The 23,357-nt window shown below is 44.2% G+C and overlaps 1 protein-coding gene across 2 annotated transcripts in view; it reads left to right on the top strand.

Moving 5' to 3' along the window:
- The window catches only part of LOC121875707 (facilitated trehalose transporter Tret1-2 homolog), an 85,036-nt gene that overhangs the window by 37,135 nt on the left and 24,544 nt on the right, over positions 1-23,357 (top strand). The window contains exons 2-3 of one of the 2 annotated variants that reach the window (XM_042380346.1): positions 21,756-21,869; positions 22,181-22,242. In XM_042380346.1, the coding sequence (XP_042236280.1) occupies positions 21,756-21,869; positions 22,181-22,242 (176 nt within the window). The remainder of the gene's footprint in view (positions 1-21,755; positions 21,870-22,180; positions 22,243-23,357) is intronic. The other variant, XM_042380347.1, reaches the window with a different exon arrangement.

Here is a 23,357-nt window from a genome sequence, read left to right as displayed (position 1 = left end):
TTATTAAAATTAAAATGAGTATAAGAACACGTACAAAGAGTACAAAATACAAGAACCCTTCCTTTTGGTTTAATATAATAATGGATGCCCCTCGAGATCAAGGATGGCCGGCCCTAGGGCCACCTAGGCGTGAATGTGTTTAGGGTGTAGAAACTGTCGCCGACACAGCAACCACACCCTAAGTTATCGAGTTGCATGACTCAGTGTCAAGGAACAGCACTGACTAACCATTACCCTGGGACACGATCCGCAAATCAATTAATGTCCAAGTCCCCAATTACTGCTGGGTGGACAGAGGCAAGGGGTGTAAAGAAACTTGCCCATAGTTTCACTATACCCTGAGATCGAACCCGGGTCCACTCGCTTGCGAGGCGAGCATGCTGACCATTACACCACAGGTCTCTATGGTTTACTCAATACTTTGTAACGTAACATTCTGCAACAGTGATACACGATTATATAATGGAGCTCTCCACCACTTTTAATTCATTAACAATTGTACTTATACTTTATAGCACCAATAAACACTATCAAAACCCGTCACAAGACTTTTATTCTGAGTACACTCAATACTGTGGCTATAGATTACACGTACACCATTCCCGTATCACGACAAAAGGCATCTACAATTATGAAATTTTGAACACTGTTTCCTGTGACCAAGACCTTTCATTTTTTTTTCACGGGATCCAAACCGAAATCTTACTATCAGTACCATAACTTTTGAACGAAAAGTGGCAATGTAACAAGTAATACTTTTTTGTAGGGTTTATGAGGATGAGGAATCCTATTATGACAATACTTTTAAGATTCAAGGTCAAGCTCACGTGTCAAGGTCAAGGTCATTTTTGGCCTTAACCTTGATATTGGGCACATCTTGGTGATCAGGCGTATATTTGACACATATTACATATTCAACGATGTTATGATATTTGGTATAACAATAGTTTCATAAATAAATATCAAATGTATTTCTTGTTTTATCATACCTGCAAGTTGCAGAACTGAGGGCGATAACGGGGAACACCAGTAGACCGGGCTGCCAGACCAATGCCCAACAAATGAGATGAAACTAAAGTCTTGTTATTAAATTCATCATGTTTGTTTTTGTATATATTCAAATGTTTTTGTTTTATTTTTCAGATTACGAGCTTTGTGTCATGTCACGTCATGTCCTGTCTCGACATTTCATTGAAATCCACAGATTGGGTATTGTGTTGTCCTTGACAATAAAAAACGACAGAAATATTACAACAAACAACAGAAAAGGGACTCACATCACTTGAAAAAGAGCTCAAAGATTTGGAACAGCTCAGGGCTCTCCCCTTTGATATCAACCACCAGCGACTTGATAATGGCTCAGGTATTGCCTCCACTCTCCTTTCTCACAAGACAGTTTACCACAAATCTTGAAGGAGTTCCTGCAATAGCCATCGTGTAAAACGGGCGAGGGACGCGTTGAACAAACGAGGTAATGATGTTGATGCTGGCGAAATATAAGGTAACCCTAGTCCTAAAAAACTAAGATCTTCGTCGATCATAATTATGTTGGTCTTGACCTCACCACTCCATCCCAAAGCGAGACTGGTAAAAGTATCTGAGCAATAGAGATAACAAGAAGGAACTTTTCTCCTTCACCAGTCAAAAACTTGCTAAGACCAAATACGGTGCTACTCTCATCCTTACAACCAAGTCTGAAACAGAGCTATCAAACAAGCAATCACAGTAAAGCTGACTCTTGAGTCATTTTGTTACTTTTTTATGGGAATTGATTCTGTTTTGACAAGTAGGTGTAGTTATAAAGGAGAAATAAATAATGGGAAACATAATTTGTATGTTAACGACAAATTGGTTCAGGGCTTGAGTGAACTCCTTAGAAAGGTGCAAAGAGAATGGAGTGCAAATCCAAATGATAATGAAATCAAACAAGAGGCGCGGAATAAATACTGGACAGAATTTTTAGAGAGAATCGCTAAAGGCAAAAGTTTGGGTGATATGGAAGGAAGTGAATAAAGTGCGAGGTGTTCGAAGCAAGGGCAACAGCTACGCTGACCCACAGGGCAGGGCCAATCAACTTAGTAGGAAATGGGCTGGGCCTGCTAGTTTTGCCGAATTACCTCTGAGTGTGCAGGCCTCATTACAAACTCACTTAGGTGTGAGTTAGTCCAAATTCAGTGTAGACTGGAGGATGATGTACAGTATGTGTTCCTATAACGAGAGGCGAGTTATTATATACGATTAAAAAGGGAAAGTCAACGGAACCCGGTGATGATGGTATAACATATGATATCCTTAAGGATGGTTTATATCAGTACTATACGTTCAGATATTGACTATGCAGCTTCCATCCTTTTAATGTACAGTAACAAAGATATTCAAAAGCTTGATGTGAACCAAAACAAGGCCATGAGAATCGTTTTAGGGTGTCAACGGAACACTAGAATTGAAATAGTGAGAATGGGGGTTAGATTTACCAAGTATAGAACATAGAGTAAAGGAACTTGCTGTAGCCGCTACTCTTAGGACCATTAGGAGATGAGGAGATAATAGGTTGTCCCGTACAATAATGTGCTTAAATGAAAGAACAGATCTTGGCAATGTGTCCAAGTATGCAAGGCTATTGTATAATATTATGATGGTGTATGGAGTAGATAAATATTGCATTTCATTACAAACTTATTTAAGGATTACACCATGGCAGGAAGGATGTATTGCAGTAGATAGTTGGCATCCCAGTTATTTACGAAATGTCTTTTTAGAGAAAATAGTTTTTCCAGGCGAAACACTGTGGTGTTTTTATAAGGGAATATTTTATCAATGAGTGCTATGCAGATGAAAAAAATAATTAGTAACAACACCTCATCCACGCTGGCCGAACTACACGCAATTTTGAAGGACTTCAGGTTGCTATAGAGAAATGTAAAGAAACATATACAGTTGAGTCTGGATTTACACGGTTTTGGTTTACGCATTTTGTCATTTATGCGGTACCTTGCCAGAATTGGAATGCTTGATTTACGCGGTAAATTTGGTCATTTACGCGGAGAGCAGCTGGCGGTCCTGTCGCTCCGCGCCATTTTTGGATTCAAACCTCCCGCCATCTCCCGCCATGCTTGGGTAAGCGGCGCGAATAGGTTGCGCAATGCGCAGTGTATGTCTCTGTTGCGTTGTTGGTGACGTTATATGACGTATCGGACTGTGATTGGGACACGCATCCTTACCTCCCTCCGCCGCCAGCTGTGATTGGTTTAATGTAATATGAGGTGCCCTGCCACGGGAGGGAAGAAGGCGCTTGACCTAGCCGCGTCAGTTACTCTGTGGGGTACGGGTTATTGGTTCACACTCAGGATGGGAGGGAGAAAGGAAACTCACAATGTGCTCTCTGTATACATGTTGTATTGGATGTACAATGCAGCTTGGTGCTGGGAAGGCAGTATGGTTATAAGCGTTGAGTAGAGAGAGCTGGTTGATGAGGGTGCTCAGAGGAGGACAAGCTTGTGGGTCGCCATGCTCGCCGGCGGGAGCGAGGACCGCCAGGCAGGCGGAGGAGGAGGAGGTGTTGCTTGCTGGTTGGTGTAGGTAGAAAGAGAGAGAGCTGGTTGGTGAGGGTGCTCAAGGAGAACCAGCTTGTGGGTCGCCATGCTCGCCGGCGGGAGAGAGGGCCGACAGGCAGGAGGAGGAGGAGGAGGAGGAGGAGGACGTGTTGCTTGCTGGTTGGTGTAGGTAGAAAGAGAGAGGTAGGTCACCACGAGGCCAGGTCTTATATAGCGGAGGTAGGCGTGGCTTAATAGTTGACCTCCGTCATGTAAGGCGGCGCTGATTGACCTAGACCACGAGGCATACACTGGGGAATTCGCGGGGTCGACTACTCAGCGAAAAATAGAGTTTGTAGGGGAGAAATCCACTACAATACTCCCCCTTCCCTCCAGGCGGTGTAGGAGACTTGTTGTCTGCAAGGTTGCATGGCACATGTGAGGCAGAACGGGCAGTGCAGCCACATGTGAGGCAGAACGGGCGGTGCATGCCACATGTGAGGCAGAACGGGCGGTGCATGCCACATGTGAGCCATAACGGAGAGGGCGTGGATGAGCCAGCCGCTAAAGGAGACAACTGTCTAGATACATAATATCTGTGGGAGTAGAGAGGGAGAAGAAGGCTGTGTGGAGGCGATGAATGTTGTGCTTCCCTCACGGCAGGTACAGAGTCGTCAGATGCGCCTGCTGGGGTGTGTGGGCCTGGGTCAGGAGCAGGGGCTGCGTCAGCAGGAGCGGAGGAGGGTCCGTGACAGCAGCTGGGTCCACGACAGCAGCAGGGTGCAGGACAGTACCAGGGGGTACCTGAGGGAGAAAAGAGGGGTGTGTGGGTCCGCGTCAGGAGCAGGGGCATGGGGTACTGCTGGGCCGGGGCGGCGTCTGAGGCAGGACGGGTGTGTTGGGGTCGGTAGGACGTGGTGCTTGGGGCAGGAAGAAGAGCGGCTGGCTGCTTAGAGACGCAGAGCTGCTCTAGGGTGTCTAACCTGCGGTGTAGAGACAGTAGCTGCAGAGCCGATGAGAGCTGCTTCTGTGTGAATAAGCCAGTCTTCCATGTTGCTTGAAGACTGGGAGAGTGATCGGTTTCTCCTCCATCCTGTGTGAGTGCGAATCTCCGGGGGTCACCATTTGTGGGGTACGGGTTATTGGTTCACACTCAGGATGGGATGGAGAATGGAAACTCACAATGTGCTCTCTGTATACATGTTGTATTGGATGTACAATGCAGCTTGGTGCTGGGAAGGCAGCATGGTTACAAACGTTGAGTGGAGAGAGCTGGTTGGTGTGGGTGCTCAGAGGAGGACACGCTTGTGGGTCGCCATGCTCGCCAGCGGGAGCGAGGACCGCAAGGCAGGCGGAGGAGGAGGAGGTGTTGCTTGCTGGTTGGTGCAGGAAGAAAGAGAGAGCTGGTTGGTGAGGGTTCTCAGAGGAGGACCAGCTTGTGGGTCGCCATGCTCGCCGGCGGGAGCGAGGGCCGCCAGGCAGGAAGAGGAGGAGGAGGTGTTGCTTGCTGGTTGGTGTAGGAAGAAAGAGAGAGAGCTGGTTGGTGAGGGTTCTCAGAGGAGGACCAGCTTGTGGGTCGCCATGCTCGCCGGCGGTAGCGAGGACCGCAAGGCAGGCGGAGGAGGAGGAGGTGTTGCTTGCTGGTTGGTGTAGGAAGAAAGAGAGAGAGCTGGTTGGTGAGGGTTCTCAGAGGAGGACCAGCTTGTGGGTCGCCATGCTCGCCGGCGGGAGCGAGGGCCGCCAGGCAGGAAGAGGAGGAGGAGGTGTTGCTTGCTGGTTGGTGTAGGAAGAAAGAGAGAGAGCTGGTTGGTGAGGGTTCTCAGAGGAGGACCAGCTTGTGGGTCGCCATGCTCGCCGGCGGGAGCGAGGGCCGCCAGGCAGGAGGAGGAGGAGTTGCTTGCTGGTTGGTGTAGGTAGAACGAGAGAGGTAGGTCACCACGAGGTCAGGTCTTATATAGCGGAGGTAGGCGTGGCTTAATAGTTAACCTCTGTCATGTAGATATCACAGTAGGGGAAGAACTAGGTAACAGTGATCACAGAGAAATCAGGTTCACCCTAAATTGGGAAACAAAAAACAATGACAATATGGTCAGAGTCCCAAACTTTCGGTTGGCGGATTATCAGGGATTAAGAAGGTACCTAGGTGAGGTCACCTGGGAACAGTCACGTCAGTCTCCAGTAGGAAGGGGTGAGGTCATAGATGACACAACAATTGATCATGATTATAATATATTCACTAGTATACTACAAAAAGCACAAGAACAAAATATACCATACAGAAAAATTAGTTCAAAAATAAGAATGAGCCAAGGTGGATGACCAGAAAACTTAAACATGACATAGGATTAAAGAAAGGAATTTATAAGAAAATAAAGGGAGGGATGGAGCCGCTCAGAAATAGGTATAATGAACTATCTAGGAATGTTAAGAAAAATGTAAGGAAAGCAAAGAGAGACTATGAAGTCAAAATAGCAAGAGAATCCAAGGCGAATCCCAAGGGATTGTTCCAGGTATATAAAACAAAAGTCAAGGACAAAGTTGGGCCCTTAAAGTCTGGTAGGGGAGAAGTGATAAATGGCAGTGAAGAAATAAGCAAAGCAGTGAACAGCTACTTCGTATCAGTTTTCACAGAAGAAATTCGCGAGGAAATTCCAGACATGGAACTGATATTTAGGGGAAAGGAAGAAGAGAAATTAAAGAATATCACTATCAGAAAAGAGGATGTTCTTAAGAGGATAAATTAACTAAAGAAGACAAAATCCCCAGGGCCGGACGAAATTTTTCCTCGAGTCTTGAAAGAGTGTAGGGAACAGATTAGCGGACCCCTTGTAAATTTATTTACAAAATCATTTGACACCGGAGTTGTGCCAGACTTGTGGAAACAGGCAAATGTAGTACCCATATTCAAAAAGGGAGACAGAGCATCAGCGTCAAATTACAGGGCGATCAGTTTGACGTCAGTAGTGGGGAAATTTCTTGAATCAATTATAGCAGATAGCATCCGATCGCATCTTGAGAAAAGCAAATTAATCTACGACTCGCAACATGGGTTTACAAAGGGAAAATCTTGTCTAACAAATCTGCTGACGTTTTTTAGGAAAGTCTTTAAGGTAGTAGATAATGACGAAAATTACGATGTTATTTACTTAGACTTTAGCAAAGCATTTGACAGAGTACCGCATCAGAGGCTTCTGAGAAAAATTAAGGCTCATGGTATCGAGGGGAAAGTTCTAAATTGGAAAAAATCATGGCTCACCGATAGAACACAGAGGGTCAGGATAGATGGTGTTAAATCTGAGTGGGGCCGTGTAACCAGTGGGGTTTCCCAGGGGTCAGTACTAGGCCCACTCTTGTTCATAATCTACATAAACGATCTAGATACTAGGATCAGCAGTGACATAAGCAGGCTTGCGGATGACACCAAAATAGGGCGGCAGATTAATTCAAGGCAGGATGCAGATGCATTACAGGAGGATCTAAATAAACTGAAGGGGTGGTCTGAACAATGGCAAATGAAATTCAACACCAGCAAGTGCAGTGTACTTAATGTTGGAAGAACAAATACTGTCAATGTATACAGCCTTAACAACATCAACCTAGAGAAGTCAACTTGTGAAAGAGACCTAGGGGTACTTGTAAGCCCGGACCTACGGCCTAGAAAACAATGCGTTAATGTTCGAAGTAAGGCAAACAGAGTATTGGCTTTTATATCTAGAAGTGTAAGTATAAGAGTGCAGAGGTCATATTGCAACTATATCTTGCGCTAGTCAGGCCGCACCTCGATTATGCGGTTCAGTTCTGGTGCCCTTATTATAGGATGGATATCAATTCACTAGAGTTGGCGCAGCGAAGAATAACGAAAATGATTCCGGGACTTAGAAACCTTCCATATCAGGATAGGTTAAAGAAACTAAACTTGCATTCCCTAGAAAGACGAAGATTGCGGGGAGATATAATAGAAGTATTTAAGTGGGTGAAAGGATTCAATAAAGGGGATATAGATAACGTTCTTATAATAGCCGAGCAGGATAGGACTTGGAGCAACGGATTTAAGTTGGATAAGTTTAGGAAGGAGATAGGAAGAAACTGTTTCACAAATAGGGTGGTGGACGAGTGGAACAAGCTTACCAACTTTGTAGTAAGTGCTGGAACTCTGGAAAGTTTCAAAAAGAGGCTAGATAGATTCATGGATGATAGAGAGTGGTTGTAACTCTCGACAGGAGCTGCCATGAACAAGCCAACCGGCCTATTACAGACGGATTGTTTTCTTATGTTCTTTTGTTCTAAGGAGGCGCTGGTTGACCTAGACCACGAGGCATACACTGGGGAATTCGCAGGGTCGGCTACTCAGCGACAAACAGGGTTTGTAGGGGAGAAATCCACTACAATACTCCCCCTCCCCTCCAGGAGGTGTAGGAGACTTGTTGTCTGCAGGGTTGCATGGCACATGTGAGGCCGAACGGGCGGTGCATGCCACATGTGAGGCAGAACGGGCGGTGCATGCCACATGTGAGCCATAATGGCGAGGGCGTGGATGAGCCGGCCGCTAGAGGAGACAACTGTCCAGACACACAGTATCTGTGGGAGTAGAGAGGGAGAAGAAGGGTGTGTGGAGGCGATGAATGTTGTGCTTCCCTCACGGCAGGTACAGACTCGTCAGATGCGCCTGCTGGGGTGTGTGGGCCTGGGTCAGTAGTAGGGGCTGCGTCAGCAGGAGCGGAGGAGAGTCCATGACAGCAGCTGGGTCCACGACAGCAGCAGGGTGCAGGACAGTAGCAGGGGGTACCTGAGGGAGAAAAGAGGGGTGTGTGGGTCCGCGTCAAGAGCAGGGGCAGGGGGGTACAGCTGGGGTGGGGCGGCGTCTGAGGCAGGACGGGTGCGTTGGGGTCGGTAGGACGTGGTGCTTTGGGCAGGAAGAGGAGCGGTTGTCTGCTTTGAGTCGCAGAGCTGCTCTAGGGTGTCAAACCTGCGGTGTAGAGACAGTAGCTGTAGAGCCGATGAGAACTGCTTCTGTGTGGATAAGCCAGTCTTCCATGTTGCTTGAAGACTGGGAGAGTGATAGGTTTCTCCTCCATCCTCTGTGAGTGCAAATCTCCGGGGGTCACCATTTGTGGGGTACGGGTTATTGGTTCACACTCAGGATGGGATAGAGAACGGAATCTCACAATGTGCTCTCTGTATACATGTTGTATTGGATGTACAATGCAGCTTGGTGCTGGGAAGGCAGCATGGTTACAAACGTTGAGTAGAGAGAGCTGGTTGGTGTGGGTGCTAAGAGGAGGACACGCTTGTGGGTCGCCATGCTCGCCAGCGGGAGCGAGGACCGCAAGGCAGGCGGAGGAGGAGGAGGTGTTGCTTGCTGGTTGGTGCAGGAAGAAAGAGAGAGAGCTGGTTGGTGAGGGTTCTCAGAGGAGGACCAGCTTGTGGTTCGCCATGCTCGCCGGCGGGAGCGAGGGCCGCCAGGCAGGAAGAGGAGGAGGAGGTGTTGCTTGCTGGTTGGTGTAGGAAGAAAGAGAGAGAGCTGGTTGGTGAGGGTTCTCAGAGGAGGACCAGCTTGTGGGTCGCCATGCTCGCCGGCGGTAGCGAGGACCGCAAGGCAGGCGGAGGAGGAGGAGGTGTTGCTTGCTGGTTGGTGTAGGAAGAAAGAGAGAGAGCTGGTTGGTGAGGGTTCTCAGAGGAGGACCAGCTTGTGGGTCGCCATGCTCGCCGGCGGGAGCGAGGGCCGCCAGGCAGGAAGAGGAGGAGGAGGTGTTGCTTGCTGGTTGGTGTAGGAAGAAAGAGAGAGAGCTGGTTGGTGAGGGTTCTCAGAGGAGGACCAGCTTGTGGGTCGCCATGCTCGCCGGCGGGAGCGAGGGCCGCCAGGCAGGAGGAGGAGGAGGAGGTGTTGCTTGCTGGTTGGTGTAGGTAGAAAGAGAGAGGTAGGTCACCACGAGGTCAGGTCTTATATAGCGGAGGTAGGCGTGGCTTAATAGTTAACCTCTGTCATGTAGATATCACAGTAGGGGAAGAACTAGGTAACAGTGATCACAGAGAAATCAGGTTCACCCTAAATTGGGAAACAAACAACAATGACAATATGGTCAGAGTCCCAAACTTTCGGTTGGCGGATTATCAGGGATTAAGAAGGTACCTAGGTGAGGTCACCTGGGAACAGTCACGTCAGTCTCCAGTAGGAAGGGGTGAGGTCATAGATGACACAACAATTGATCATGATTATAATATATTCACTAGTATACTACAAAAAGCACAAGAACAAAATATACCATACAGAAAAATTAGTTCAAAAATAAGAATGAGCCAAGGTGGATGACCAGAAAACTTAAACATGACATAGGAATAAAGAGAGGAATTTATAAGAAAATAAAGGGAGGGAAGGAGCCGCTCAGAAATAGGTATAATGAACTATCTAGGAATGTTAAGAAAACTGTAAGGAAAGCAAAGAGAGACTATGAAGTCAAAATAGCAAGAGAATCCAAGGCGAATCCCAAGGGACTGTTCCAGGTATATAGAACAAAAGTCAAGGACAAAGTTGGGCCCTTAAAGTCTGGTAGGGGAGAAGTGATAAATGGCAGTGAAGAAATAAGCAACGCAGTGAACAGCTACTTCGTATCAGTTTTCACAGAAGAAATTCGCGAGGAAATTCCAGACATGGAACTGATATTTAGGGGAAAGGAAGAAGAGAAATTAAAGAATATCACTATCAGAAAAGAGGATGTTCTTAAGAGGATAAATAAACTAAAGAAGACAAAATCCCCAGGGCCGGACGAAATTTTTCCTCGAGTCTTGAAAGAGTGTAGGGAACAGATTAGCGGACCCCTTGTAAATTTATTTACAAAATCATTTGACACCGGAGTTGTGCCAGACTTGTGGAAACAGGCAAATGTATTACCCATATTCAAAAAGGGAGACAGAGCATCAGCGTCAAATTACAGGGCGATCAGTTTGACGTCAGTAGTGGGGAAATTTCTTGAATCAATTATAGCAGATAGCATCCGATCGCATCTAGAGAAAAGCAAATTATTCTACGACTCGCAACATGGGTTTACAAAGGGAAAATCTTGTCTAACAAATCTGCTGACGTTTTTTAGGAAAGTCTTTAAGGTAGTAGATAATGACGAAAATTACGATGTTATTTACTTAGACTTTAGCAAAGCTTTTGACAGAGTACCGCATCAGAGGCTTCTGAGAAAAATTAAGGCTCATGGTATCGAGGGGAAAGTTCTAAATTGGAAAAAATCATGGCTCACCGATAGAACACAGAGGGTCAGGATAGATGGTGTTAAATCTGAGTGGGGCCGTGTAACCAGTGGGGTTCCCCAGGGGTCAGTACTAGGCCCACTCTTGTTCATAATCTACATAAACGATCTAGATACTAGGATCAGCAGTGACATAAGCAGGCTTGCGGATGACACCAAAATAGGGCGGCAGATTAATTCAAGGCAGGATGCAGATGCATTACAGGAGGATCTAAATAAACTGAAGGGGTGGTCTGAACAATGGCAAATGAAATTCAACACCAGCAAGTGCAGTGTACTTAATGTTGGAAGAACAAATACTGTCAATGTATACAGCCTTAACAACATCAACCTAGAGAAGTCGACTTCTGAAAGAGACCTAGGGGTACTTGTAAGCCCGGACCTACGGCCTAGAAAACAATGCGTTAATGTTCGAAGTAAGGCAAACAGAGTATTGGCTTTTATATCTAGAAGTGTAAGTATAAGAGTGCAGAGGTCATATTGCAACTATATCTTGCGCTAGTCAGGCCGCACCTCGATTATGCAGTTCAGTTCTGGTGCCCTTATTATAGGATGGATATCAATTCACTAGAGTTGGCGCAGCGAAGAATAACGAAAATGATTCCGGGACTTAGAAACCTTCCATATCAGGATAGGTTAAAGAAACTAAACTTGCATTCCCTAGAAAGACGAAGATTGCGGGGAGATATAATAGAAGTATTTAAGTGGGTGAAAGGATTCAATAAAGGGGATATAGATAACGCTCTTATAATAGCCGAGCAGGATAGGACTTGGAGCAACGGATTTAAGTTGGATAAGTTTAGGTTTAGGAAGGAGATAGGAAGAAACTGTTTCACAAATAGGGTGGTGGACGAGTGGAACAAGCTTACCAACTTTGTAGTAAGTGCTGGAACTCTGGAAAGTTTCAAAAGGAGGCTAGATAGATTCATGGATGATAGAGAGTGGTTGTAACTCTCGACAGGAGCTGCCATGAACAAGCCAACCGGCCTATTACAGACGCCTTGTTTTCTTATGTTCTTTTGTTCTAAGGAGGCGCTGGTTGACCTAGACCACGAGGCATACACTGGGGAATTCACGGGGTCGGCTACTCAGCGACAAACAGGGTTTGTAGGGGAGAAATCCACTACAATACTCCCCCTCCCCTCCAGGCGGCGTAGGAGACTTGTTGTCTGCAGGGTTGCATGGCACATGTGAGGCCGAACGGGCGGTGCATGCCACATGTGAGGCAGAACGGGCGGTGCATGCCACATGTGAGCCATAATGGCGAGGGCGTGGATGAGCCGGCCGCTAGAGGAGACAACTGTCCAGACACACAGTATCTGTGGGAGTAGAGAGGGAGAAGAAGGGTGTGTGGAGGCGATGAATGCTGTGCTTCCCTCACGGCAGGTACAGACTCGTCAGATGCGCCTGCTGGGGTGTGTGGGCCTGGGTCAGTAGTAGGGGCTGCGTCAGCAGGAGCGGAGGAGAGTCCATGACAGCAGCTGGGTCCACGACAGCAGCAGGGTGCAGGACAGTAGCAGGGGGTACCTGAGGGAGAAAAGAGGGGTGTGTGGGTCCGCGTCAGGAGCAGGGGGTACTGCTGGGCCGGGGCGGCGTCTGAGGCAGGACGGGTGCGTTGGGGTCGGTAGGACGTGGTGCTTTGGGCAGGAAGAGGAGCGGTTGTCTGCTTAGAGTCGCAGAGCTGCTCTAGGGTGTCAAACCTGCGGTGTAGAGACAGTAGCTGTAGAGCCGATGAGAACTGCTTCTGTGTGGATAAGCCAGTCTTCCATGTTGCTTGAAGACTGGGAGAGTGATAGGTTTCTCCTTCATCCTCTGTGAGTGCAAATCTCCGGGGGTCACCATTTGTGGGGTACGGGTTATTGGTTCACACTCAGGATGGGATAGAGAACGGAATCTCACAATGTGCTCTCTGTATACATGTTGTATTGGATGTACATTGCAGCTTGGTGCTGGGAAGGCAGCATGGTTACAAGCATTGAGTAGAAAGAGCTGGTTGGTGAGGGTGCTCAGAGGAGGACCAGCTTGTGGGTCGCCATGCTCGTCGGCGGGAGCGAGGGCCGCCAGGCAGGAGGAGGAGGAGGAGGCGGAGGAGGAGTTGCTTGCTGGTTGGTGTAGGTAGAAAGAGAGAGGTAGGTCGATACGATACGAAGTCTTTAGTTAAGAGGTGAAAGAAGATTATTAGGAGTTGAAGGAAAAGTGGTGAAACTGAAATACAGTAGGAGTAGAAAGAATCTGGGCTCAACCAGATCGCTTCATCTTTCTTATTGGTGTTTTGTCTTTGTTCTGCTCCCTTGGGTCGTCAGACCTTTGTATTAATATTGGTTTATTTATATAATGCTGCTTATTATTATTATTTGTTATTGTTGGAGTTAGTGAGCCCGCCCAGGTCCTTGTGTAACTGGGAGGGTAGTCACATTTTTTTTTTTTTGAGGTGTTAGTTAAGTGTTAGTTGTGTTAGTCTAAAGGTACACTGTATGGAGAGGCCTGCCAGGTTCTTAGTGGAGCTGGTTGGTCACTCTCATCTTTATTCCTCTAGTAATGTTTTATGTGTAAATGTGTATATTGGGGCAGGAGGTGGTTCAATTACTTCTTCCTAGCTGATGTAGCTGGGAGGGTAATCACATTATTATTATTATTATTATTTTTTTTTTTTTTTTTTTTGAGCCCGCCCAGGTTTGTGTTTAGTTTTTTTTTTTTGTTAGTTCAATGTTAAATGTTAAATGTTAAATATTAGTTATGTTAGTCTAAAGGTACACTGTATGGAGAGGCCTGCCAGGTTCTTGTGGAGCTGGTAGGTCACTCTCATCTTTTATTCTCTCTATTAATGTTTTATATGTACAGTATATTGGGGCAGGAGATGGTTCAATTACTTTCTTCCTGGCTGATTTAAACCAACTGTGTTCTTGGAATTCTTCGTTGTCTATATTATTTATCCAGTTTTGATATGTTTCTGTGTTAAGTTCAGTCACTTTTTTCCAAATATTTACAGCTTTGTTGTGTATATCTACATTGATTGCTAAGAGGTTTGCTCTCTTGTGTAGCTGTTCATTATTGATGTGGTCTGTATATTTTATGTTATATATAAATCTGAGGGCTATATTTTGTACTGTTTGTAACCTTTTAATGCACGTTTTACTAAGGGTGTTCAATGGGATGGGTGGGTAGTCCATAATTGATTTAACAAGGGCAATATAAATCTTTCTTTTGTTATTAATGCTAAGGTTCTTAAAGCGTTTTATTTTTGATAATCTTATTCTTGCCTGTCGTTCTTTATCTTTTAAGTATGTTATATATCCTCTTTTTGTTAGTTTTAATCCAAGCATCCTACCTTCAGTGTCGTATGGCGTGGCTTAATAATTGACCTCTGTCATGTAAGGCGGCGCTGGTTGACCTAGACCACGAGGCATACACTGGGGAATTCGCGGGGTCGGCTACTCAGCGACAAACAGCGATTGTAGGGGAGAAATCTACTACAAGTCTCCTCCCAGTCACTCCGTGTAAACTGTGTTCTATTGTTCCGATAATCTCGTAAGAATGGCTTCCACTAGACCCCCACCACCACAGAAAAACCTTGCATTACCTGGACCCTGCCGCCCTAAGCCAAAGAAGATACGACGTGCCCTAAGTTACGAAGTGAAGTACAAGATTATACAAGATTTAGAAAATGGAACGAGACAGATTGATTTGGCGCGCCAGCATGGCGTGAACGAATCTACGATCAGGACGATCAAGAAGGATGCAGCCAAGATAAAAGAACACATGAACATCACAAAGTCTGCAGGTGCTTCAATGGTGAAGTACTGCCAGAACAAAGTGCTGCTCAAGACAGAGAATTTACTTGTGAGCTACTTGATTCGTCAGGCAAGACGGAACATGGCGGTGGACACGCGGTTGGTTCAAGAGTATGCACGTGAACTGTCTGTAGCAGTGGCACGTAAAATGGGAATTGCAGAGCCCAAACCCTTCAATGCTTCCTCTGGGTGGCTCCAAGGGTTTAAGAAGAGGAACAAGATCACCAACATTAACATTGGTGGTGAAGGAGAGAGTGCTGACCGTGTTGCGGCTGTTGATTTTCCTCCATTCTTACGAGAAGTTATGGAGGAAGGACAGTACACCTACGACCAGGTGTTCAACATGGATGAATCCGGTCTGTTTTGGAAAAAGCTACCTACCAAGACCTTCGTTGTCAAGTCTGCCAGCAAGTGTCGGGGCCGGAAGTTGCAGAAGGAGCGCATCACCGTTTTGTTTACCACCGATGCCTCCGGTACCTGTAAACTGAAGTTTTCGGTGATCCACACAGCCTGCAAGCCGCACGCCTACAAGAACATGGACATGACCAAGCTAAATGTCCACTGGCTAACCGCATGTAAAGCGTGGATGTTCACTGCTCTGTCCCTCTCCTGGTTTGACGACTGTTTCGTTCCCGACGTCAAGAAATTCTGCGAGCAACAGAATGATCCATTCAAGATTTTGTTGCTCCTTGACAACGCACCAGGACACTCGCCCCTACTGTTGGATCGTCACCCCAACGTAAAAGTGGTCTTCCTTCCTCCCAACGCTACGTCGTTAATCCAGCCCATGGACCAGGAGTTGATATGCAACGTTAAGGCTGCATTCTCTACAAAGAAGTTTAAGTTCCTGAACAACTGTACCAACACCAAGGATGAGTTGCGTAACCTGGGTGACACCGATAGCGAGAGCGACGAGGAACAAAAGTTGGTGGATCAAGAAGTTCGCGTCAAACAGTTTTGGAAGAAATTTAACGTCAAGAAAGCTGTTGATTTCTTGGTGGAGGCATGGGATCAGCTGTCTGTAGCAACGATTCGTCACGCATGGCGGCATGTGTTGCAAGGTATCCGACGTGGGAGGCAGAGTCAACCTGTGACTGGTGAGGTTCAGTCTGTTGCAGTGGCAGTGGACCTTGCAAGAGAAGCTGCGCAGAGCGTTACAGCTGCAGGCTCCTCCGAGACCACCAACGACGACATCATGGAGGTTATCAGGGATCTTGAGGTGACTGCCGACAAGATGTTAGAAGACGATGACGTCAGTGAGGAGGCAGGTAGTGCGTCATCCCGAGAAGAACACAAGTTAACGCATAAGAATATAAGAATATAAGAATGGAGGAAACTGCAGCGGGCCTATTGGCCCATACTGGGCAGTCCCGTTTACACCCAACCCCTATTGCTCATATAAGCATCCAACCTATGTTTGAAGCTATTCAGCGTATTCGAGTTAATGATGATATTTGGTAACTTGTTCCATTCGTCCACTACTCTGTTTCCAAACCAGTGTTTACCTATTTCACGCCTAAATCTAAATTTGTCTAATTTAAAACCATTGTTACGAGTTCGCTTCTAGTTGGATAGTTTGAGTACCTTTGTAATGTCCCCTTTGTTTAGCCCTGCCTTCCACTTATACACCTCTATCAGGTCGCCCTTCGCTCTACGTCTCTCAGGGAAGTGCAAATTAAGATGCTTTAACCTGTCTCTATACTCAAGGTTCCTAATGCCCGGGATTAGTCTTGTCATTCTCCTCTGAATTCTTTCCAAGGATTCTATATCCATTCTGTAATACGGTGACCAGAACTGAACTGCGTAATCCAGGTGTGGTCTCACAAGAGCAAGATACAGTTTTAGGATGACCTCGCTAGTCTTGTAACTAACACTCCTTTGTATGAACCCATGTACTTTATTAGCCTTGTTACGAGCAAAAACACATTGTTTACTTGGCTTAAGGTTCCTACTTATTATTACTCCTAAATCTCTCTCGCAGTCGGATTTCTCTATGGCATCGTTGTTCATCTGGTATCTGGTTTCCCTGGTTACATCTCCTATACCGAGTACTTTACATTTGTCGACGTTGAATTTCATCTGCCATTTTTCAGACCATTCGAAAAATTTGTTTAGATCTTCCTGTAGTTTTGCTGCTGTTTCCTGTCCTGTAACCACGCCCTAATCCATTTAAGGATGTCACCTTTGATGCCATGAGCTTCTACCTTTCTAATTAGTCTTTCGTGGGGGACTCTGTCGAAGGCTTTGCTAAAGTCGAGATATACCACATCATAATTGTGCCCCTCGTCCACCGATTCGAAAACTGATGAAAAGAATGTTAATAGATTAGTTGGGCAAGAACGTCCGCTTGTGAAGCCATGCTGGGAATCATTGATCAATCGGTGCTTCTCCAGGTGATTTCGAATAGAGTTTGAAATGATTGCTTCCAGTAATTTGCCTACTATTGATGTTAGACTGATTGGGCGGTAGTTAGAGGATAGTGATCTATCCCCCTTCTTGAAAATCGGTATTACATTTGCTATCCTCCAGGATTCTGGTACTACACCTGTTTTTAAGGACATGTTAAACAACTTTGCTAAGGGCATACTAAGCTCTTCCTTACATTCCTTTAATACTCTGGCAAATATCTCATCGGGACCAGGTGACTTATTAGGCTTTAGTTTGTCTATTTGCTTACTAACTTCGTTACTAGTCACTACTATCTCACTTAATTTGTTTTCTTCACTATCTCTGAATAAAGTCGGTGCCTCGGGTATCATGTTTAAATTTTCAGTGGTGAAAACTGTTGAAAAATATTTATTTAAATTATTGCTCATTTCTCCGTCGTTATCAGTGAGCTCGCCGGAGTCTGACCGTATTGGTCCAATCTTTTTTCGTGTTTTAGTTTGATACATTTGGTAGAATCCTTTGGGGTTTGTCTTCGCCTCCCTTGCTATCCTTACCTCATTATTCCTCTTTGCTTTCCTTATCTCGGTTTTAACCCTACTCGCCAATACCCTATAATAGTCCCGGAGGTGAATTTCGTCACGATTTATCCTTCTACCTATAGCCTTCCTTTGGCCAATGATGTTCTTTAAATAATTATTTATCCATTTAGGGTCATTGTTTTCTGATCTGAGTTTTTTGTATGGTATGTTCTGCCTTTGTGCATTAAGTAACTCACTATTTATATTGTCGTGGAACTGTGCAATCTCAGATCTCGTTATCAGGTCGGTGTCATCTGTCAGGTTCACGGCCAAGCGCGACACCCCTTCTCTCAGCTGCCTCTTTAAACTGTCAAAGTTTGCCCTTCTGAAATCTGGTACTTTAGTGGAATTTTCCTTACGTCTGCCCTGAAAATCTAACTGGAATCGAATTTCTTTGTGATCGCTGTTTGCAAGTTCGTTCCCTACCTCGACATTGCTAATGAGGTTTTCTCTATTCGACAGAACTAAATCGAGTATATTATTACCCCGTGTGGGTTCGGTTATATGTTGACTTAGGAAACTGTCCTGGATCGTCTCGAGAAAATCCTCTGATTCTGAGTTACCCGTAAGGTCAGTCCAATCTATTTGGCCAAGGTTAAAGTCGCCTACTATACAGACTTTGTTGTGTATGGAAGCCCTGCGCATTTCATCCCAGATAAGTCGCTCATTGACGCTATCAAGATTGGGGGGTCTATATATTACTCCTGTTATTAATTTTTCCCGACCGTCGCTTAATTCTATCCAAATTGTTTCTGTATTCCTCTCAGTTTTTATTTCCTTATTTATTTCACACTTCAGATTATCCCTAACATAGATTGCTACTCCGCCTCCTTTCCTGGTCTGCCTATCGGTATGGAACAGTTTGTAACCCGCAATTTGGTATTCGACTGGTAACTCACGTGTGTCTAGGTTTCAGTGAATGCAATTATATCGATTTTTTCGGTACATACCAAGGCCCTAATATCATCCATTTTGTTTCTCATTCTTCTACTGTTCGCGTAGTATACATTTAAGTTAGTTGTGTTCTGAGTCCTCCCCTTACCGCGTTTAGTTTTAAACTCCCTGTCTAATTTAGTTTTGTCATCATTCCTAACACTATTTCCCTGTAGTCTTTCACTTTGTTACCCGCTCCCACTGCAGTCTCCTCCACCCCCGTGCTCATATGTTCTCCTAGCAGTTTAAAGACTTCGATATCTTTTGAACTGCCCCCTCTAGAGCCCCAGCCAGGGTTGCTACTCCATCCCTAGACAGGTGCACCCCATCCCTAGCATAAAGGTCCCTTTATGTTAAGGATGCCATCGAGTTTGCAGAGAAACTCAAGCTTGTCCTTTCCAACCACCCTGACGATAACCGCTATGAAGTCTTCAATAACCAGTTGTTGCAGACTATGGAGCCGTACATCAATGTGTATCACGACAACATCAACACTAGCCGTCAGCGTAACATCACGGACTTCTTCGCCAGCAACCCACCACAGCCAGCCCAAGCCAGTGAAAGTGACAGTGACGCTATGGACTTTGAGGGATTTGTCAGGGAGGCCCTGACAACTATGGTGGATAGTGATGGTGATTCACCTGAGGGCTAGTAATCTGCCCTCTGCCTCGGAACCAGCCGCCATTCCCGTATGCCGACCCATCTCTTTTACTAACGTAAGTGTTAAACCTAACCAAACCTAACGTAAGTGTTAAACCTTGATTTTTTCTAACCTAACCTAACCTAACCTTACGTAAGTGTTAAACCATAATTTTTTCTAACCTAACCTAACCTAACCTAACCTAACCTAACCTAACCTAGCCTAACCTAACCTAACATAAGTGTTAAATCTTGATTTTTCCTTTACCTGGTACAGTATATTATTCTCTTATTGATATTTCTCTTCTATATTATGTGTGTGTGCATACCATCATAAAGTTAAGATACTATTTTTACTACAAGGTACTTATTGTGTCGGAAAAGTGGAGTTAGGGGGTCGGCCCAGTCTCTATTTCAATTCATCCCATATGTTCTGTTATTTCATTTACGCGTTTCTCGTTTTACGTGGTACTCCGCGGGTTCAATTGACCGCGTAAATGAAGATCTAACTGTATTTTTGTTGATAGTAAAAGTGTATTGGAAGCCTTGCAGAGTGAAATTTCCTGTAACTTTCATATTGTTAATGTCTGTAAACCACTGGTCATATTAATGCAAGAAATGGAATGTACTGTGCAGTTTGTATAGATTCCATCACATGTGGGGATTAATTTAAACGAAGTGGCTGACAAATAAGTCCAAAAAGCTGCAGAAAAGTTGTTTACAGATATTGTTAGCAATGTAAGTATTAGAACGTTAAAGAGGGAAATAAAAATAAAAAGAGAGGAAAGGGAAAAGGCAAGAAGAGAAGTGATTACCATATGCAGCCAGAGTTTTCAACATTATTTGTATGTTTTACAAAACACCAGTGTAAGTTAAGGGGCTAACTTACCATCTGTTGATACTGTGGTAATGAGACTAAGTTTAAGATACAAATATTACTGGCAGATATAAGTGGAGGGGCGGGTCAACCTTGTCAACTGTGTCATCTGAGGGATGCACATACACTACAACATTATGTATTAGGATGTGAAAAACTCCAACCATACAAGAACAGTGAGATCACTTCTTTAAAGAAACAAGTTTGTTGGATGATTAATAATAGATAATTAAAATAACTGTTACACTGTATAAAAATTTTGCTCCAAATATATGACATTTCTCTTTGTGTAAGATTACATTATCTGTTCTTTTAATGAAGTAAAGTGTTCATGTCAAATTGAACTATTTCATTGATCTTAATATTTCTGTATCAAATTCATCCGGCTTCAGAGATCCTGTCTACGGCCTACTACCGATTCACGGTAGTTATCAGTCCACATGCAGGGCCTGGATATACAGGAAGAGCGGGAGTCAGAATTAAATATTAACTAACTTAAAAATGTTTAGAACACACGTTTTTTTGCAAATAAATGATTGGCGTATGCTCATTTAAAATATATGACGTTCAATTACGTTAACAGGACAAGGCTTAAGTAAGTAAAATCAACTCAATATGAAAATGGGGGACATGGAGTTACATGCTTTGATATATGGGTGGAGCACGAGTCAGAATGAAATTTCCGGCCGCGTCTCTTGGAGAATATTCGACCCAGGTTACACAGTCGGGTTTTCTCAGTCAGTGTATTGGTCTGAAATACATAGTGTTCTATAAAAATTATGGCTTTAGGGTTTTATTTATTTCAAAATTCGAAAGTTCATAATCTTAGCTCTTACTGGTCTCGAACAAACTCAGGAAATAGACTAAGTGGACATCGTGTTTGATCAAACTTTTCGGGTGTCAGGTTACGATCGATCTGGGAAAACGTAGCGCATTTTATTATGATTAATAGGTCGTTGAAATTTCTTTGAGTTACAGTATTCATGACGTTCTCTGATATGCAGAGAATAGTTATGTAAATCAATTTCGTTTCAAAGACGCTATATCACGATACAAGAGCAAAACAATTTAAGCTGAATCAGTTGAATCTAAGATATGTTCACTTTCCACAATAAATGCAGACAATTAAAGCGTTCAACATATATTCACTTGACCTTGAAGGCCCATCTACCTGTTGGCATATACAGAGATTTGAATAATTCTTAAATATAGATTTAACATAAACAGCTGTCATGAAAGAACGTCAGTTCGATCTGATAGGCTTGCAGATAACTCAAGTAAACAGGATGTTTTATGGACGATGGATAATAATATGAATGAATGTGGGCTTTAATATAATATCGGTGCAACTGTGACCATTACACGTGAGCCTTAAAAATGTCAGTGACAGTAGCTTCGTTTTCAAATACATGATTAATGGTTTTGCAAGCTGAGGAAGAACTCCCGTGCAAAGAGAAGCCATCTTGCGACTAACCAACTAAAATATAAAACTCTGAGGATGCGCAGGAGTATTACTGTATGTGACACCGCCAAAACATGAGTTCTTGAGTGAAATATAATTTCCCCCCAAAAAAAAAAAAAAAATTGTGGCGGAAACATAAGATTTTTTGGCTCTTATTACCCCATATAAATATAAATATAAACTAACGTGATTGACCTTCTCCGAATTTTAAGCTACAAATCTCCAATACTTCACAGGAATCGCCCTTCGAGTTTTTCCTTCATAAAACTGTATTCTAAGTCTAAATTATTATCAACAGTCATGAGTGACCGAAGCATCAACAGAGGCGGGAAAAAACAATTGACCAATAGATATCAACTCGACCAAGAGATGTCGCCTGATGAACCTTCGGCTACGGATAAGCTCACTACTGGTAGGTGTTTCCCTCATTGTTGAACTGATCAGTGTTTTGAATTGTCGATGTGGTAAACCTAGCCATATTTTCAGATGACTGTAGAATTAAGCTGTCTAGATTTTAAGAGTCTGTTGAATAAATATAGCTACATTTTCAAAAGTCTGCTCCAAACAGCCAGGACGAGTCTCCGAACTGTTTTTGTAGCCATAAATAGCGTTGAAGTTTCTTATTTTGGTTCGGTACAGTTTCAAAAAGGGGTGTCAATAAATTTTAACCAGACTCCTTTGATGATGTCACGTAGCCTTCCTCTTCCCCCCCTCCCCGCACAGGTGTTCCGCAGGAGCAGGTGGAGGAGCACACAGGTGCCAGGAGGCGGAGGATCTTTACGCAAGTAGGTCACAACCTTGGACTCATCTTATCCTTATCTTGACCTCTCTCGTCCATTGTACTGTCCCTAACCAGACCTCTCTGTGTCCTTATTCTTGCCTCACTAAATGAATCTTACCCTGTCTGTTCTTTTTCTGCCTTTACTCTTTCCCTAAATGTGTCTTCTTTGTTGCAAACCAATTTAACATTTTTATATCATTGACACCTTAAATTAGAGGACTGTTGGCACTCAACATTGTGTCTGCAGCCTGTGTCCTATATTGTTGAAACAGCCCTAAAATTGGTTTGACAAATAGCTGTGTAATTTGTCAACGAATTTAGATAAATATACAGTTTTTATTCATTTAGAGCTTAGACATTTATTCATCATATTTGCTAATATTTTCGTAATTATCAACATATGTCACGCAATGACAACAGCGTTTAAACTTTGCAATATCCAATTTTTTTTGTTCTTCACTCACGTCCGTGAGAAACTGTTGATCCAATAGTATGATATTGCTACTAAAGGTTCTTTATTACATGGACCATCTTTTATACATTAATGTTGGGGTTCTACACTGATTTTAGGTGAATGCAATAAGCCAAGTTGTTCCTAAGCACACCAGATTCGCCACTCCAAACGAGTTTTTTTATGGCATGAAATAAATTATGTAACAACAATTATAATAACGAATTAATTAATATGCCAAAGATGATGATTTAATGATTTATGGAAAGAATTGTGGTTAATTAAACTCAATGATTTTCATTTTGAAGCTTGTCCTTGGGTCGACGACAGCCAAGTTGTTCCCATACCACTGGAGTCTTTGACATGACATTGGAAAGTGTGCGACGTGTCTTCCAGTCTTCAGACAGAAGGGCGACCACAAATATCAGAACTTCTATAAATCATGAGCTGCATCTATTCTTGGATACCAAAATGGCTGCAAGGAGGTGGAAAGCACTCTGAATGAAAAATGTACAGTCGTGGCCAATGTAGGAATGCTCAGTCCCTTCTATTTATTTCCTGTAGAAATCCGCTTGACATCATGGCATCCAGTATCTCGTCTTCAACTTATCTGTTTTGGTGTTTGTGTGCCAGGAATAAGCCGATGACAAAAAAATTTATGCTTTAAA

Source organism: Homarus americanus, unplaced genomic scaffold, assembly GCF_018991925.1.
Source record: "Homarus americanus isolate GMGI-L3 unplaced genomic scaffold, GMGI_Hamer_2.0 scaffold22250, whole genome shotgun sequence".
Lineage (NCBI taxonomy): Eukaryota > Metazoa > Arthropoda > Malacostraca > Decapoda > Nephropidae > Homarus > Homarus americanus.
The sequence above is the reverse complement of the archived record's forward strand: the minus strand, read 5'-3'. Positions and strand labels throughout refer to the sequence as shown.